At 44.1% G+C, this 16,069-nt stretch overlaps 1 protein-coding gene across 1 annotated transcript; it reads left to right on the top strand.

The window, feature by feature from the left end:
• The first annotated feature begins 14,841 nt into the window (after positions 1–14,841).
• GADD45G (growth arrest and DNA damage inducible gamma) lies at positions 14,842–15,716 on the top strand. Its single transcript, XM_007946328.2, has 4 exons — positions 14,842–14,894; positions 15,117–15,218; positions 15,306–15,519; positions 15,606–15,716. The coding sequence occupies exons 1-4, from the start codon at positions 14,842–14,844 to the stop codon at positions 15,714–15,716; spliced, it is 480 nt and encodes a 159-aa protein (XP_007944519.1).
• The last annotated feature ends 353 nt before the right edge of the window (positions 15,717–16,069 follow it).

Here is a 16,069-nt window from a genome sequence, read left to right as displayed (position 1 = left end):
ACGAAAGAGGGGGAGGCCTTCAACGAGATGGATTGATATGGTGGCTGCGATGATGGGCTCAAGTATAGCAGGGATTGTGGGGCTGGCGCGGGATCAGGCAGAGTTTCGTTCTGCTGTGCATGGGGTCGCTATGAGTTGGAAATGACTCAACGGCACTTAACAATAACAACAACATTCATGAGGGATGTTGGTATGTAGCTTTCCTTTTTAGTGATGTCTTTGGTTTTGATATCAAGGTTATGTTTGCTTCATAAAATGAATTTGGAAGGATGTCATCCTTTACTATGTTCTGGAATAGTTTGAGTAGGATTGCTGTCAGTTCTCTGAACGCTTAGCAGAATTCTCCAGTGAAATCATCTGGGACAGAACTTTTTTTGTTGGTAATTTTTTTATGGCCTGTTCAATTTCTTCTTTTGTTATGGGTGTCTTCAAATTTTCCACCTTAGTCTGTGTTAGTTTAGGTAAGTAGTATGTTTCTAGACATCTGTCCATTTTTTTCTAGATTTTAAAATTTATTGGAGTACAGATTTTCAAAGTATCTTGATACTATCTTTATTTCATTTGGTTCTGTTGTGATGTCACCCATTTTGTTTCTTATTCACGTTATTTGTATTCTCTCCCTCTTCCTTTGTTAAGTTTGCCAGTGGTTTGTCAATTTTATTAACTTTTTCAAAGAACCAATTTCTAGCCTGGTTGACTTTTTCTGTTGTCTTTCTATTTTCCTTTTCATATATTTCTGCTGAAATCCTTATTATTTCTTTTCTTCTGGTGACTGAAGGCTTTTTGCTGCTCTTTTTCTAATTTTTGAAGATGTTGGGTTAAGGTGTTGATTTTGGCTTTGTATCTTTTTTGATGTGTGCATTCATTGCTATAAGTTGCCCTCTGATCACTGCTTTTTTGTGTCCCAAAGATTTTGGTATATTGTGTTTTCATTCTCTTTTGAGTCAAGGAATTTTTTAATTTCATTTCTTATTTCTTCTATTATCCAGTTATTTTTGCATCTATACTCATGAGGGATATTAGTGTGTAGTTGTCCTTTTTAGTGATGTCTTTGTCTGGTTTTGATATCAAGGTTATGTTTGCTTCATAAAATGAATTTGGAAGGATGTCATCCTTTACTATGTTCTGGAATAGTTTGAGTAGGATTTCTGTCAGTTCTTCTCTGAACATTTAGTAGAATTATCTAGTGAAACCATCTGAGCCAGAAGGAGGATGTTGTTCAGTTTCCATGTGTGTGCTCTTTTTCTGCTGATCTTCCTATTGTTTATTTCTAATTTTATAGCCCTGTGATCTGAGAAGATGCTTTGCATTATTTCAATGTTTTTAAATGTGTGAAGGCTTATTTTGTGGCCTACATATGGTTTATTCTGGAGAATGTTCCTTGTGCACTGGAAAAGAATGTCTATTGTGCTATTGTTGGGTGAAGTGTTCTGCAGATATCTATTAGGTCATGTTGGTGGATTATATTGTTTAGTTCTTTTGCATCTTTGTTGAGTTTCTATCTTTGATTGAAAGTGGTGTATTAAAGTCTCCTATATGACTGCTGAGTTTTCTGTCTTTTCAGTTCTGTTAAAGTCTGATTTATGTATTTGGGGGCTCTTTCATTGTGTCCTTATATAATGTCCTTCCTTGTCTCTTATGGTGGTTTTCGTCTTAAAGTCAATTTTATCATGAATTGGTATTGCCACTTCTGCTCTTTTTTGATTGCCATTTGCTTGATATATCTTTTTCCAAACTTTGATTGTTAGGAAATTTTGTCTTTGTCTCTAAGGTGTGTCTCTTGTAGACTGCATAATGGTGAATCAAGTTTTCTTATCCAGTCTGCAATCCTCTGTCTCTTGAGTTCTGTATTAATCCATTTACATTTAGTGTAATTATCAACAAGTATGAATTTGTTAATTTGTTACTGTCATTTTGTTGTGTTTTTTTGTGGTGTTGTTGATTTCTTTGTTCTATATATATATATATATATACATATATATATATAAGCTCTGGTAGCATAGTGGCTAAGGCACTTGACTGCTAACCAGAAGGCTGGCGGTTCAAACCCACCAGCCACTCCTCGGAAGGAAGGTTGGCAATCCTACTTCCGTAGTGATAGTGCCTCGGAAACCCAAGGAGGGGTTGCTATGAGTCAGGGTCGACTCGACGGCAAACAACAACAACAACAAATATATATATATATATATTTTTTTTTTTTCTGTGCTCACTCTGTTTATGAATTGTGTTATCATTTCCCTTGTTGGTATTATTTTAGTATCTGCTAAATATTTGTGTTTCTTTTTAATTTTATTGTGAAGCTTTATTATTTTGCTTTGAGATTACTCAAAGGTTCATAATTCTTTTCCCGTGTTTAGAACAGTCTGTTCTTTCTTGAATTGTTTTGACTTCTCCACCATTTAGAGTTCTGTAACTACACTATTTTCTCCCTCTTTTTGGTTTGTAGTTGTCCTCATTTGCAAATTGATGTCTCTGGTTCCCTGTTTACAATATTTTAAGCTTATTTTACTTTGGTTACTTCAATAACTGGGTTGGTTTCTGGGTTATGTCATCATGTGTGTTAATGGTCATTTGTTGTTTGCTGTTGTTGGTTCTCTGTCTGTAGGACTCCCTTTAGCATCTCTTGTCAGGTTGGTCTGGTTTTAAAAAATTCCTTTAATTTTTGCTTATCTGGAAATGTCTTAATTTCACCATCATATTGGAGGAACAATTTTGCTCAGTATATAATTCTTGGTTGGAAATTTTTTTCTTTCAGGGTTTTATATACACCATCCCATTGCCTTCTCACCTTCATGGTTTCTGTTGGGAAATCAGAGCTTAGTCCTATTGGTTGCCCTTTGTAGGTAACTTTTCCTTTTTCCTGTGCTGCATTCACGACTCTTTCTTTATCTTTGGTTTTGATAAGTTTGATGATGATATGTCTTGATTATTTTCTTTTGGAGTCTATCCTATTTGTGATTCATTGACCATCTTGAATGGATATAGTCTCATCTTTCATTATATCAGGGAAATTCTCTTTCCACAAATTTTCAACAATTTTCTCTGTGATTTTATTTGTCTCTCCTTATTCTAGAGTTCTGATTACATGTCATTTATTCTTCTTGATGGTATCCCACATGAATCATAGGCTTTCTTCATTTTGTTTTGATCATTCTTTTCTGATTGATCCTTTAAAACTAAAACCAAAGCAAACTCACTGGCGTCGAGTTGGATATGACTCATAGAGACCCCTCCTTGGGTGTCTGAGGTGGTATCACTATGGAAATAGATTGCCCAACCTTCCGAGGAGTGGCTGGTGGGTTTAAACTGCCAGTCTTCTGGTTAGCAGTCAAATACCTTAGGCACTACACCACCAGTGTTCCTGATTGATACTTTACTAATGTAGTATTTAGGTATTTGTCTTCAATTTCATTAATTCTGTCTCCCATTCACTGCATTCTACTCCTTCATCCATTCAATTATCTATTTCTGAAATTTCAGTAGATCTTCTGGATTTCTATATGTAGATTTTGTATCATTTCTAATTTTTCATTTATTTTGTCATTTTGTTCTTATATTGTCTTCCCAAATTGTTCTGTTTTTTGTCAACATTTTCCTTAATTTTGTCAGTGTTACTTCTTCCTCTGGCATGTTTTCTGGGTCTGTATCCTGGTCTCTTGTTTCTACTACTTTATCAGTCCTCCTTATAGGGACTATGATGGTCTGTTTTCTCCAAGACATTGTGAGGTTGTATTTATATTTAATTGGTGATTGTATATTGGTGTTATTTACCCAAGGTAAATTTTTTTTCCTTTGTTTTCTTTTGATATATCTGAGTAAGCAGGGTACTGTGCTCCTCTAGTCACTAGTTGGCAGCACTTATGTACTCACCACACGTCTCCTGGTGGATCTGATAGAGAATGAGAGTGTTTGCACAGATCTCTTTTAGCTGTTTGTGAAGAGCAGTTAAGGGTGGGTTGTCTGCTTGTAGGCTGTCATCTGTTGCTGGCCAGTTGGTGCAGGAGAAAGTGGTGGCCCTCACTTAGTAGGTGGGCTGCAGGTGATTCATGTATGGTTGGGTCTTATGGGCATGGTTGCTGTCTCTCACTCAGATGGACAAAAATAGAAATAAAAAAAAACCACCAAAAAAAGTAAAAGCAAGAGGACAAAAAACATATGGGATAAACAGAAAGGAACAATCACCAAAAAAAGGGGGGGGGGGAAGGCAATAAATGAGATTTAAAGAAATATTTTAAGAAGACAACATATAAATAGAGAGAAGAAAAAAAAATCACAATATCTGGGGAGAGGAGAATACAAGAAAAGAGTCAGAATAAAAGAATAATAAGAAAAAAAAAAAATGAGAAAAATGCAAAAAGAAAAACAAGTGATGGGAAGGACCAAAAGAAAGAAATAAAGAATATGGGATCCAGAAAAGGGAAGAGAAAATTAAAAATTAAAAAGGAAGTAAAAAGAAAGAGAATAATTTAAAAACAGACAAACAAAAATCAAACAAAAACAAAAACAAAAAATGAGGCGGGGGGAAGGTGAGGGCAGGGCACCCAGACTCCCTCAGAGCGCGGACTGGGATGGAATTCCTGCCTGTCCAGAAGGTCGGTGGAGGTGGGGGATGGCTACACCTCTGTTCACCATAAGAGTAAGAAGGAGAATGTCACACTTTTCTAGTCATCAGCATCCATTGTGTTTGCCCACACTGTGCTGTCCTTGGCAAGTGGAGTCTGTTCTTAAGTCACTGAAATCTGAATGCTACCACTTTAAATATCCAAAATGTCCACACTGCTTGTGAACATTCACAATGGCTGGGCTGTCCAGGCAGTGAAAAATCCACAGCTCAGTTTATCTTCTTTGCTGTTTCCTATTTTAGTAGTCAGCCAGCAGTGCAGTTGTCCATGCAGCTCTTGGTGAGCAGGGCTGAACTTTAGTTACTGTTACCTAATACTACCAGTAAACATTCAAACTGTCAGTGCTGTCAGGATAGCTAACAGTCTGCAGCTCCCCCATCTCCTTATTCACTGTTTTTATTCAGGTTCTTCTACTAGTTGGTATTCAATCCTCCTCAGTATTCTTCCTTTCAAAGTTCAGGACTCCAGGATCACCTTCTGTATCTGTGTCAATTGTTTTCTCTTTCCTTTGTTGAAGAGGGTCTTTGTAGCCTGTCTGTGTATTCTGCCATCTTACTAGAAGTCTCTTTGGTTGTTATCTTGACAGCACTGGGGCACTCCCCATCTGTCTCTGGGTTGGTAGAATAACTGGTGTGAATGTGAGCATGGGTCTCTGTTTGTGATGAAGAGAACCTGTGGGTAGGATAAGCAAGTGTTGCCCACCGTCTATTGTTGATCCAGTGGTGCAGGAGCTGATGGCGGTGCTTGCCCATTGGGCGAGGAGGTTCTTACAATAGATGTAGCTGACTAGTGTAGAGTTACTGTCTTCCTCCTATTTGATGGGACAGGAGGAAAAAAAAGAAGAGAAAATAAAAAATAGCCAAAGGGGGTGGATGAGAATAAAGATTGGTTAAAAAAAAGAAGAGGAAGAGGGAGTAATGAACAAATAAAAAGAAAGAAAAGGAAAACTGAGAAAAATAAGGAGAAAAGGGGAAAATAAAAGAGCAAAGAAGGAAGAACTTTTGTAGTTATGGTCAACCAGCAGCCTTGGGTACAGGCAGTTGTGGTACAGTCTACTGATCCACAGAGCATGTGCCTGTGGCCTGTGGCCCATGGAGGTGGAGGAACCTGGCATGAGTGGGCAACTCCAAGAGAGTAGGCTGCAGGTGTGTGCCTCCTTTTCAGTGTGAGAAAAATTAGTGCCAGAATCACAGGGAGGGCAAGCCACGGTCCCTGCCTCTGTCTTCTTTGGGTGAGTCACTGTGGGTGATTTGGCTGCTGAGGAGGTGCTCAAGGATCCAGGTGGGTGGGAGTGGGAAGAGGGTTCACCCCTAGTTACTAGGAAGGTGTGTTTATTGGAGCAGAGCATGTAGCTGATCAGTCATGATTCACTGGTGTGGGTCTGGCGCCCTTCTGGATGCATGCAGCCATTTATCCAGCTCCTGCCCAGACTCAATCAAATGAGAGGTCATCCTGAGTCTAGTTTCTCCAACTGCCCCAACACAGTCCTTTCCTCTCATGTGGACCCTCAGCCCAAATGACTAGTGTTTATTAGTGGTGTGTTTCATTCTCTTTCTCTGGCTCCCTCCTTGCTCTGTGGCTGCCTGTGCTACTGGAAATCTGATTCGTTCCTTCGGTTTTCTATCTCAGCTCCAGTACAGATTCTGCTCACTCTGATTTTCTCCAGATCTTTCTACACTGTGTCATTATTGCTGTGTGGATTCTATGAAGTTTCTTCTCATCTGTGTATGATGCCTCCTTGCCTTAAAACGGCCGTGCTTTGACAGGTCCCAGCTTCTTCTCTTTTCTAAGTCACTGTCCTTGCTCCGTCTCCTTTCCAATAAGCACTCAATCTAATTTTTGTCCTCTCATTTGATGCTCAGAATTCCAGGATCATTACTTGTATCTGTTTCACTAGGGTTTTCTAGGTCTCTATTGCAGAGGGATTAGGCAGAGTGTGTTAGCAGGACACCATCTTGTCTCTACCTGTGTGATACGTATTTTGAGTGCACTGACTTCTGTAGGAATGTTTAATAAAGGTGAATTTAATGAGCTGACAGACATGGACTTCTTAACTAAACCAGACCAAACCCACTGCCATTGAGTTGATTCTGACTCATAACAACCCTATAGGACAGAGTATAAGTGGCCCATGGGGTTTCTAAGGCTGTAAACCTTGCAGAAGCAGACTGCTTCATATTTCTTCCTTGAAGGTGCTAGTGGATTTGAACAGCCAACCTTTTGGCTAGCAGCTGAATGTTTTAACCACTACATCACCAGACCTCCCTGACTTTTTAACATTATACTTTAAATCAGGCACTAACTTTTGGCTCAAGGGCAAAGTTAGTAAATAGTGGAAACTATTTTTGTGCCTTGCTCTGCTTGCTTTAACCTCCAATGTCACACTGCCTTTTTTTGGGGTACTAATATACTTGGGAGGAGCTCTGGTAGCGTAGTGCCTAAGGCACTTGACTGCTGACCAGAAGGCTGGCAGTTTAAACCCACCAGCCACTCCTCAGAAGGAACCTTGGGCAATCTACTTCTGTAGCGATACCACCTCAGAAACCCAAGGAGGGGTCACTATGAGTCAGGTCTGACTTGATGGCACATAACAACAACATCAGCAACAACAACAACAACAACATACTTAAATTATCTTCCAGAACATAAAGGAAGGCTTTCAGCTGGGAAATTCTGTGGTTCTGTTCCTCTGGGTTCTAAAAGGTGACCACAATGTCAACTAACATTATGTACTTAAGAAAAGAAAGTTAACCCCAAACACAAATGCCAGCAGTGGTCAGGTAGGGAGATATATGTGCCAACAGAGCTAATGTGACATTTGGGGCATGTCTGGGGCAACATGAGGAATGCATGTACCTACTCTCCTCTACACAAACAGACAAGTCAAATCTGAACTTGAAAGTTTTTTAGAACACTGTCCACTACACAAAATTCCATCTATGGGTCAAAATTATGGCCAGGTATGACTTTAGAAAATCTCTATGAGGTTCATGAAGGTAAGGCAGTATTTCCTTTTCATTGTTGGGGAAACTGAGGCTTGCAGGATTTTGGAGTCTGGTAAGGCTGGAACTGAAAGCATCTCTGTGGTTTTTCAGTGGTTTTCAACCACAGTGAGAACTGATTTCATGTCTTGACAACCAGTGTGGTATCTGCACTCTGTGTATGGCTGTAAGTGTATGACAATCATTTCTTACAATTGATAGAGAAAGTACCAATTGTTAAAATAAGCTGTAACTCCTTCATTTCAAGGTTTTTCCAGAGCTTATGCTACCCTCTCCTGTGTTCAGCATTTGTTCACCCAATAGTAGTTACTCGCTCCAGAAAGCTCTTTCCTCCCAGGGACTGCCCAAAGATATCTGGGTTTGCTTTGTGGGGATTCCTCTTTCTTGAGTTTTCTGTTTCCAGTCTCATTGTCATCTGAACCTCCACCCATCTAAAACCCCACATTGTATGTGGGTGGAGTACAGGCTGCTGCTATGAGGGCATAGAGGGGGTAATGCAACTGTGCCCTTACCACAATGCACATAAATTGGAGACAATCCTCCTGGGTTTAGAAACAGGTGTGTGTCTTGCAGAAAGGTTTAGGTTCCCCTTTGAGTGAATGCAGTATTACTACTGACTCACTGAGACCTACCTTGTCCTTTATGAGCTTCGGGGGGGGGGGCGATTAACATACTTCTTGAAATACAGGAGGCCTTGTTCTGTCTTGAGAAGGGATTCAACACAAGAAACCAGCAGGGGTAGGGAGAAAGGTCATAAGAGCAATGCCTGGGACCACCTCGTAAGGAACCAGCCCCAGATTCCTCCAAGATCCCTGGGCCAGATGTATGAGAGAAGGTCCTGTAGAGTCAGAGACACAAATGTTGCCTCATCTATTTGACCTCATCTTTAAGAATCTGGCTCCTTTATTTTGTGCCTCAATCTTCAGTTTCTTTTCTGAGGTTGCAAACAAACACCTACGGGGCACCTAACCAAAATGTTGGAAGTTCCAACCCACCCAGCAGTGCCATGGGAGAAAGGCCTGACAATCATCTTCTATAAAGATTCCAGTAGAAATAGGGCAGTTCTACTCTGTAATATATGGGGTCAACATGAGTCAGAATCAACTACACATGCAGAGAAGCAGGGTATCAGACAGTGTTGGGACTTTGGTGAGCTGTTGAGCAGTGTGGAGGTCCAGTGCCCCTACCAGCTGATGGTTACCTTGGGAGAACTGCAGGCATACAAGGGCCAAATCTTCCCATTTAACAAGAGAAGCTGGAAATCCATGTTTTTATGTGAATGTTGCTGAGTTTTAAATGTGGCAATGAACTTAACTTCTCCTAGGACACTCTGTGGGCCAAACAAAGCCCACCTGCAGTCAGGCTGTGCCATGGGCAGCCCTCTTGGTTCTTCAGTAGGGTTGTTACAGTGGGATGTGGGCACATTATTCAAATGACATAATGGGAGTGAACCTGCTCTTTAATGACAATGTTTGTGCAAACAAACACAAGCCAATTTTTTGAGACATTGTAACAAGAAATGTCTCATAAAACTTATTTCCTACTTTAAAAAAACAAATTCCCATTGAATTGCTTCTGACTCATGACCACAACATGGGTGTCAAAATAGAACCGTCTTCTATAAGGTTTTCAATGGCTGAAATTTTGGAAGTAGATTGCCAGGACTTTCTTTCGAGGTATCTCTAGAGGGATTTGAACTTCCAACCTTTTGGTTAGTAGCCAAGAGATTTAACCATTTGCACCACCCAGGGACTCCATTGCTTACTTAAAGCCCATTTTTTTTTTTTTTTCCCATATCCAATGTACTGTTTCTTCATGATGTTTGAATTAGTCAAGGAAAGTGATTTAAAAGTGTGTTTCAGGCAATTTGTTAATAATAATAATAATAAAGAAACATTAAACTTTTCCTCAGGAGCTCTGGCAGCGTAGTGCCTAAGGCACTTAACTGCTAACCAGAAGGCTGGTGGTTGAAACCCACCGGCCACTCCTCGGAAGGAAGATGGGGCAATCTACTTTCGTAGTGCTACTGCCTCGGAAACCCAAGTAGAGGTTGCTATGAGTCGGAGTCAACTTGACGGCACATAACAACAAACAACAACAAACATTTCCTCTGGTATCATAGTGCCTAAGGGACTTGACTGGTAACCAGGAGGCTGGCGGTTTAAATCCACCAGCCACTCCTTGGAAGGAAGGTTGGGCAATCTACTTCTGTAGTGATACTGCCTCAGAAACCCAAGAAGGGGTCGCTATGAGTTGGGCCTGACTTGACAGCACATAACAACAACAAACTTTTCTAAATGTTTTTTTAAATACTGCAGTTTTGGGGGTGTCTCATTTGTAAAGTCATCATTGCCTTTGTTATTAATGCTCAAGAAAGGCTTAAAGGTGCAGTCACAGGAGGAATATCTGTGACTTGAGGCTCAGAAAACTTTGAGAATCTTGAATGAGTTTAGAGAACTGCACCAGACAAGTAGATGAGGTATTCATTACCCTCAGAAATGTCTGAAGAAGACATCACCATACTCCAGAGTATATGTGAGTATGTATGGTACATGGGGCCTTGTCCATTCTTGTCTTAGAGCTGGACTACCAAAAGTGAAACAGGAGCTCGTTACCAGGTCCCAGCTGTTCCATAATTTGCACTGCAGGTGGTAAGAGATCTGGTAAAGGGTGAACTGTGCCTCCAGATAACATGGTTCTTTCCTATTCGAGATGGGGGCTTTGGGATCATTCTGACCAACCTAAAAACCCACAGCATAGTAAGGCAGTTTCTTTGAAACTGAGTATCTTAAAACTTTGAGCAAAGTAGACTGATCCCAGAGTAGCATCAGTCATCTCTCCCGCTAACTCAGTGGACTGGAAATGCTCCCTCAGTGGACTGGAAATGCTCCCCCTGCTGGGGCCAACCAGTGGCCTTCCTCTGGGAGGTAGGAATGGTTGTCCTGCCTGGCCTCTGCTTTCTCTGTCCTTGTTTCATCATATTTCAAGTGCTGTGTGTGGGGAGATTTCTAGTGTTATCATATATTTTAGGGGAGGGCTAAAATGTCAAATAAAGTCTTATTTCCAAAAGTATCTAGAAGCCTGGAACTAATACTTTTTTTTTTTTTTTTTTAAATGCTTAATGCTTTAAACCAAACTCACTGCCATCAAGTCAGATCTGACTCATAGCCCCCCCCCCCTTGGGTTTCTGTGGTGGTATCAGTACGGAAGTAGATAGCCCAACCTTCCTTCTGAGGAGTGGCTGGTGGGTTTGAACTGCTGGTGGGTTAGCCGTCAAGTGCTTTAGGCACTAGGTCTAAATTACATAAAAAATTTGTATATTTTTATCAAATCAAGGCATATCACATAGTATATACCAGCAAGCAGGCAAGAAAACGTTACCAAATAAACAGCCCAATGCTGCCTGGCACGACGTGGCTATACGCTACCTCGTGATTTCAGAGCTATTATATAACCAAACATGTGCTTCTTAAAATCAAGGAAGTTGAGCACCAAAGTGGCCTGCTTTTGCTGCTTTCCTCTGTAAGATCAGCCACCAGGGGGCGGATGTCTCTGGCTACTGCACAGCACTTTTCACGTTGACAAACATGCATAGCACCCTCCTGCCTCTGAACTCAGGAGAATAAAAACTGCACTGTGCTAAATTCAGAAATACTTGCACATCTACTAACCACCTGGAGAAAATCTGAATTTTTCCAAAAGAAAATCAGCACTTGAACAAGAGAAAATCACTTGATTGTTTTTGTTAGCCATTGTCTCCCTCTGTCTAGGAAACACACAGACCTGCTCACTTCCCTGGCCCTGAGTCTTCCAGGCCTCCCCTAGAAAAGAGAGCCAGTGAAGGGTCCCCCAGTGCATGTGTCAACACAGCACAGAAACATGCTGATACCAAAAGTAATGAGCTTAGTGACTGGACCCTATGAATGCTCTGATTTGTGGGTCAAAAGAGGCCAAATATCACCAATTTCTATTAAACTCTCTGAAGATTGCTTTCACTTTTATTATTCTATTCTGGAAAACAAGCTTTTTAAGGAGCTCTGATGGCATAGTGCTTAACGATTTGACTGCTAACCAGAAGGTTGATGGTTCAAACCCACCAGCTGCTCTGCAGAAGGAAGACAGGGCAATCTACTTCTGTTGTAAGAACAAGGTCCTTACCCCTAGTTGCAAAGAGTCAATGATCACAACATGAAGCGGGAAAGCAAAAGATTTATTGAGTAAACCCAAGAATACAAAGAGAATCACTTCTCTAAAATGTCTGTCTCCCAGAGCTAAGGGAAATAGGAAGATGGGAAGGGGGTTGAAGATCTCTTGGACTGCCAGGAATGTCTTTGTTCTTCTCTTCCCTGGTTACTCCTGACTTAGCGTCTCTCTTCTCAGGGTCTTCTTGCTTCATAGGCTACAGGTTCTCAGACAAAAGCAGTTGTGGGAGAGGGTCATGCTTAGAAGAATGCGTAATGGAAAATAACCTAAAGAACTCTGCATTGGTAGAGGTTGGCTATTCTATTTATTTAGAAGAAAGCAAAGGGGAGGGAAAAATAGCACTATGATTAATGTCTACTTTAATCATGCCCACTAGTCTGTTAAAGTTCTGCAGTTTTCAGTGAGGGGTCCCTTCAGGCTTCCACTTCAGCCTTCCACGCTTCGGTAAAGATTTACAGCCTCAGAAACCCAATGGAGATCTCTACAAGTAGGAATCAACTCGAGGGCAATGAGCTTTTTTTTAAAAAAATTTAAATGAGGAGTTCCTGGCTGATGCAAATGGATTGGACTCAACCGCACTGGTACATACAAAACAAAAAACAAACAAAACAAAACAAAAAAACTAAAACAAAAACCAAATTCACTGCCATTGAGTGGGACTCACAGCGACCATATGGGACAAAGTACAACTACTCTATAAGGTTCCAAAGCTGTACAATTTTCTGGATGCAGCAGACTGCCAGTTTTAGAGGCTGGTGGGTTCTTATCATCGACGTTTTGGTTGGCAACTGAGCGATTTTACACTGCGCCACCAGGACTCCTGCAGTGGTATATATGTGTTGTTGTTATGTGCCATCGAGTGGGACCCGACTCATAACGACCCCTCCCTGGGTTTCCGAGGCAGTATCACTAGGGAAGTAGATTGCCCAACCTTCCTTCCGAGGAGTGGCTGGTGAGTTTGAGCCGCCAGCCTTCTGGTTAGCAGTCAAGTGCCTTAGGCACTATGCTACCAGATGTCCTTGGTATATATGTATGTATACTTAAATAATTGTAAAAAATTCAAAATAATAATGTTATTGTTGTTGTTGTTATGTGCCGTCGAGTCGGCCCCGACTCATAGCGACCCCTCCTTGGGTTTCCGAGGCAGTATCACTACGGAAGTAGGATTGCCCAACCTTCCCTCCGAGGAGTGGCAATATAATAATAAGGGCTCTTATTCCATCTATGCACAGGGGCGAGTCTTTCTCATCTCCTTCCCCTCCCTCAACCAGGCAGGACCTAAGTGGGTTTCACAAACCTCACTCTGATTTCCATTAATGCATAGCTTCTACCGGTCTCAGCCAGGTCCTGCTGGGGTTGCCTTGTGACCAGGGACCAGAGGTGGCGGAAAGGGAATGTCCAAGCCAGAGAAGGACATTGAAAGGTAGACGGGATTCAGGATCTTTCTGGTCGGCCTCTAGATGGCGTCCTGGGAAAAGGGATTCCTGAGTCGCGTCCCCAAAAGTCCTCCTAGGTCTGCACCCCCGCGTGCTGTGCTGCCTTGGCCACCAGAGGTCTGCAACCCTCCAGGACAGTTGGGCTTGGGCCAAAGAGGAACCTGGGCTGCGTAGGCGGCGCAGCAGCCCTGAGCCAACCTTCTGTGCTATCAGGTCCCTTTCAACTCGCAAGGCTGCACAGCACGTGTGCATTGAACTCGTTGAGCTCAATTACCATTGCAAACATCCTGGCCAAGTGCAGAGGAGTTGGTCAGCTCATGGGGGAATGGGGGGGGAGAGAGTGGGAGTGGGCTGGCGGCAGTGCGGACTCGCTTGCAGGGAAGCCCCGCACCAAGATGAAGGAAGGCAGGCTGTTGACCCCGCGCCAGAGCAGCTCGGCGACCCCCACGAGCCGGCGGGGCCCTGCCCAGCCCCACAGGCAGCAGGTGGACAGTGTTGCTATGAAGAGAAAGCATAGATTGTCCCAACTCCAAGCCGCCACACGCCAGACCTCGGCTATTGTGTGACCTCCATAGAAATGCAAACGAGCCGCGTGTGCCGTCCTCAATCTGCTCGCTCCCCTCGGCGCCCCGCGGGGCCGAGCCGCCGGAGCAGAAATTTGCAGGGGCCTTCCAGCCGCAATCGTCTTCGGGGGATTAAATATACATTGCAGGGATCAATTTCTAACTCTGGTAGCCGCTAGAGTGAGCTGAAAAGGGCTTTGCTCTCTGCCTTTTGCAATTTAAGAGGCAGTGCTGCACGCTTTTACTTTGATTTCCAGTTTAAAGGCAACGGTCTCATAACTTTCACATTAAGAGGAAAGAAAAAATAGAAACGTTGCAATAAAAAAATGCAAATGTATTTTTTCATAGTCTAAAGATGCATCTAGGAGCTCTGGTAGCATAGTGCTTAAGGCACTTGACTGCTAACCAGAAGGCTGGCGGTTCAAACCCACCAGCCACTCCTCGGAAGGAAGGTTGGGCATTCCTACTTCCGTAGTGATACTGCCTCGGAAACCCAAGGAGGGGTCGCTATGAGTCGGGGCGACTCGATGGCAAAACAACAACAACAACAACAAAGATGCATCTAAGGTGCATTTCACAAATTGCAGAATCATATTAGCAAACAGGTTTTTTTTTTTAAAAAAAAAAAAAAAAAAACCTCTTTCCTTTTAAGGACTTAAAAAAAAAAAGGCGAGATGAAATCTGCAGGCTGCAGTCTGCCTGGTAACATCTTTTGACAAAAGCGGCAGATTTGAGGCATTGTAATCCCCCCCTCCCCACGTGGCCTTCTGGCACAAGCCTAGATAGCCCGCCGTCTCATTTGCATCAGAAAGCCCTCACCCGCCAATCGGCGAGTAGCTCAGCGCCAGCTGGAGGCGCCCGGACCTCAAGGCCTATATAAGAGCCCGTAGCCTCCGCCAAGACTGTAGTTACTGGAAGTGCAGACGCTTAGCTAGGTGGCTGACAGCTCCGCCTTTTCCTTGCTCGCAAGTCTTCTCGTACTTTGGTGGATAATTTGCTGCTCTGCAACCGAACCATGACTCTGGAGGAAGTTCGCGGCCAGGACACCGTCCCAGAAAGCACGGCCAGGTGAGTCCGCACCGGGGGCCGGGCGTTTTGAGAACAGTGAGCCTGGTGTAGCCTCGGCCAGCCAGCTTCAGCCTTCGAGATCCGAGGGACTTGGGACCCCTGTGAACTGGGAGTGGGTCTATCAGGCCGCCGGCTACCCCGGAGTGCGGTCGCCTTGGTCGGGGCATGCGGCACCCACAGCTCGATCTCTGCGCCGGGCTCACTGTGCTCCCTCGCCCGCAGGATGCAGAGCGCTGGGAAAGCACTGCATGAATTGCTGCTGTCCGCGCAGCGCCAGGGCTGCCTCACCGCGGGCGTCTACGAGTCCGCCAAGGTCCTGAACGTGTGAGTATAGATGCTGCCCGGACGGGCGGGGACGGCGGGTAGACTGTGGCGCTGTTGATCCTGACCTGGCCCTCTCCTTCCTCACAGGGACCCTGACAACGTGACCTTCTGCGTGCTGGCAGCCGACGAGGAGGACGAGGGCGACATCGCTCTGCAGATACACTTCACGCTCATCCAAGCGTTCTGCTGCGAGAACGACATCGATATCGTGCGAGTCGGCGACGTGCAGCGGCTAGCGGCCATTGTGGGCGCCGGCGACGAGGCGGGTGCGCCTGGCGACCTACACTGCATCCTTATCTCGGTGAGTGCCCGCCCTGGTCGTTGGCCCCGCGGGGATTATTCGCTGGCTGCAGCCAGGGTGACCCTGACCGTGCCCTCTCCCTGCAGAACCCCAATGAGGACGCGTGGAAAGATCCCGCTTTGGAGAAGCTCAGTCTGTTCTGCGAGGAGAGCCGCAGCGTCAACGACTGGGTACCCAGTATCCCCCTCCCGGAGTGACTGCCTGGCGCGGAGACCTTTGTTTGATCAACGTGGCGTGACGCACCGGGCGCCTAGGGCGTGGCTGGGTCTGAGGATTCAGTCCTGGTAGGGAGCCGGAAAGAGTCGTTGGACTGTCAGGCGGTGGCGCTTGGTGAGAGGCGAGCAGGAGCTGGCCGCGTCTAGGAGGTGAGCCTAGCGGCTGCGGCGGCGGAATCAGATTCGCCTGGAGCTGAGGAACTTTGCAAGTGTCAGGAACTACTGCTTCCCCGGAAGGTCAAGCCTGTGATGTTGGCGATAGGCAGCGGGGAAGGAGGACGGGCTGGGCCGGCGTGACTCAGCAGCCTGCGTCCGCAGGAACTAGGGGAAAGGCA

The sequence above is a fragment of the Orycteropus afer genome, unplaced genomic scaffold (genome assembly GCF_000298275.1).
Source record: "Orycteropus afer afer isolate SDZICR_OR568_19922 unplaced genomic scaffold, OryAfe1.0 scaffold00156, whole genome shotgun sequence".
NCBI classification, from domain to species: Eukaryota; Metazoa; Chordata; class Mammalia; order Tubulidentata; family Orycteropodidae; genus Orycteropus; species Orycteropus afer.
The sequence above is the reverse complement of the archived record's forward strand: the minus strand, read 5'-3'. Positions and strand labels throughout refer to the sequence as shown.

Coding starts and splice junctions, on each gene's coding strand:
- GADD45G (XM_007946328.2), top strand. CDS start 14,842: ATGACTCTGGAGGAAGTTCGCGGCCAGGACACCGTCCCAGAAAGCACG. Junction 14,895..15,116: donor GTCCCAGAAAGCACGGCCAG/GTGAGTCCGCAC, acceptor CCTCGCCCGCAG/GATGCAGAGCGCTGGGAAAG. Junction 15,219..15,305: donor TCCGCCAAGGTCCTGAACGT/GTGAGTATAGAT, acceptor CCTTCCTCACAG/GGACCCTGACAACGTGACCT.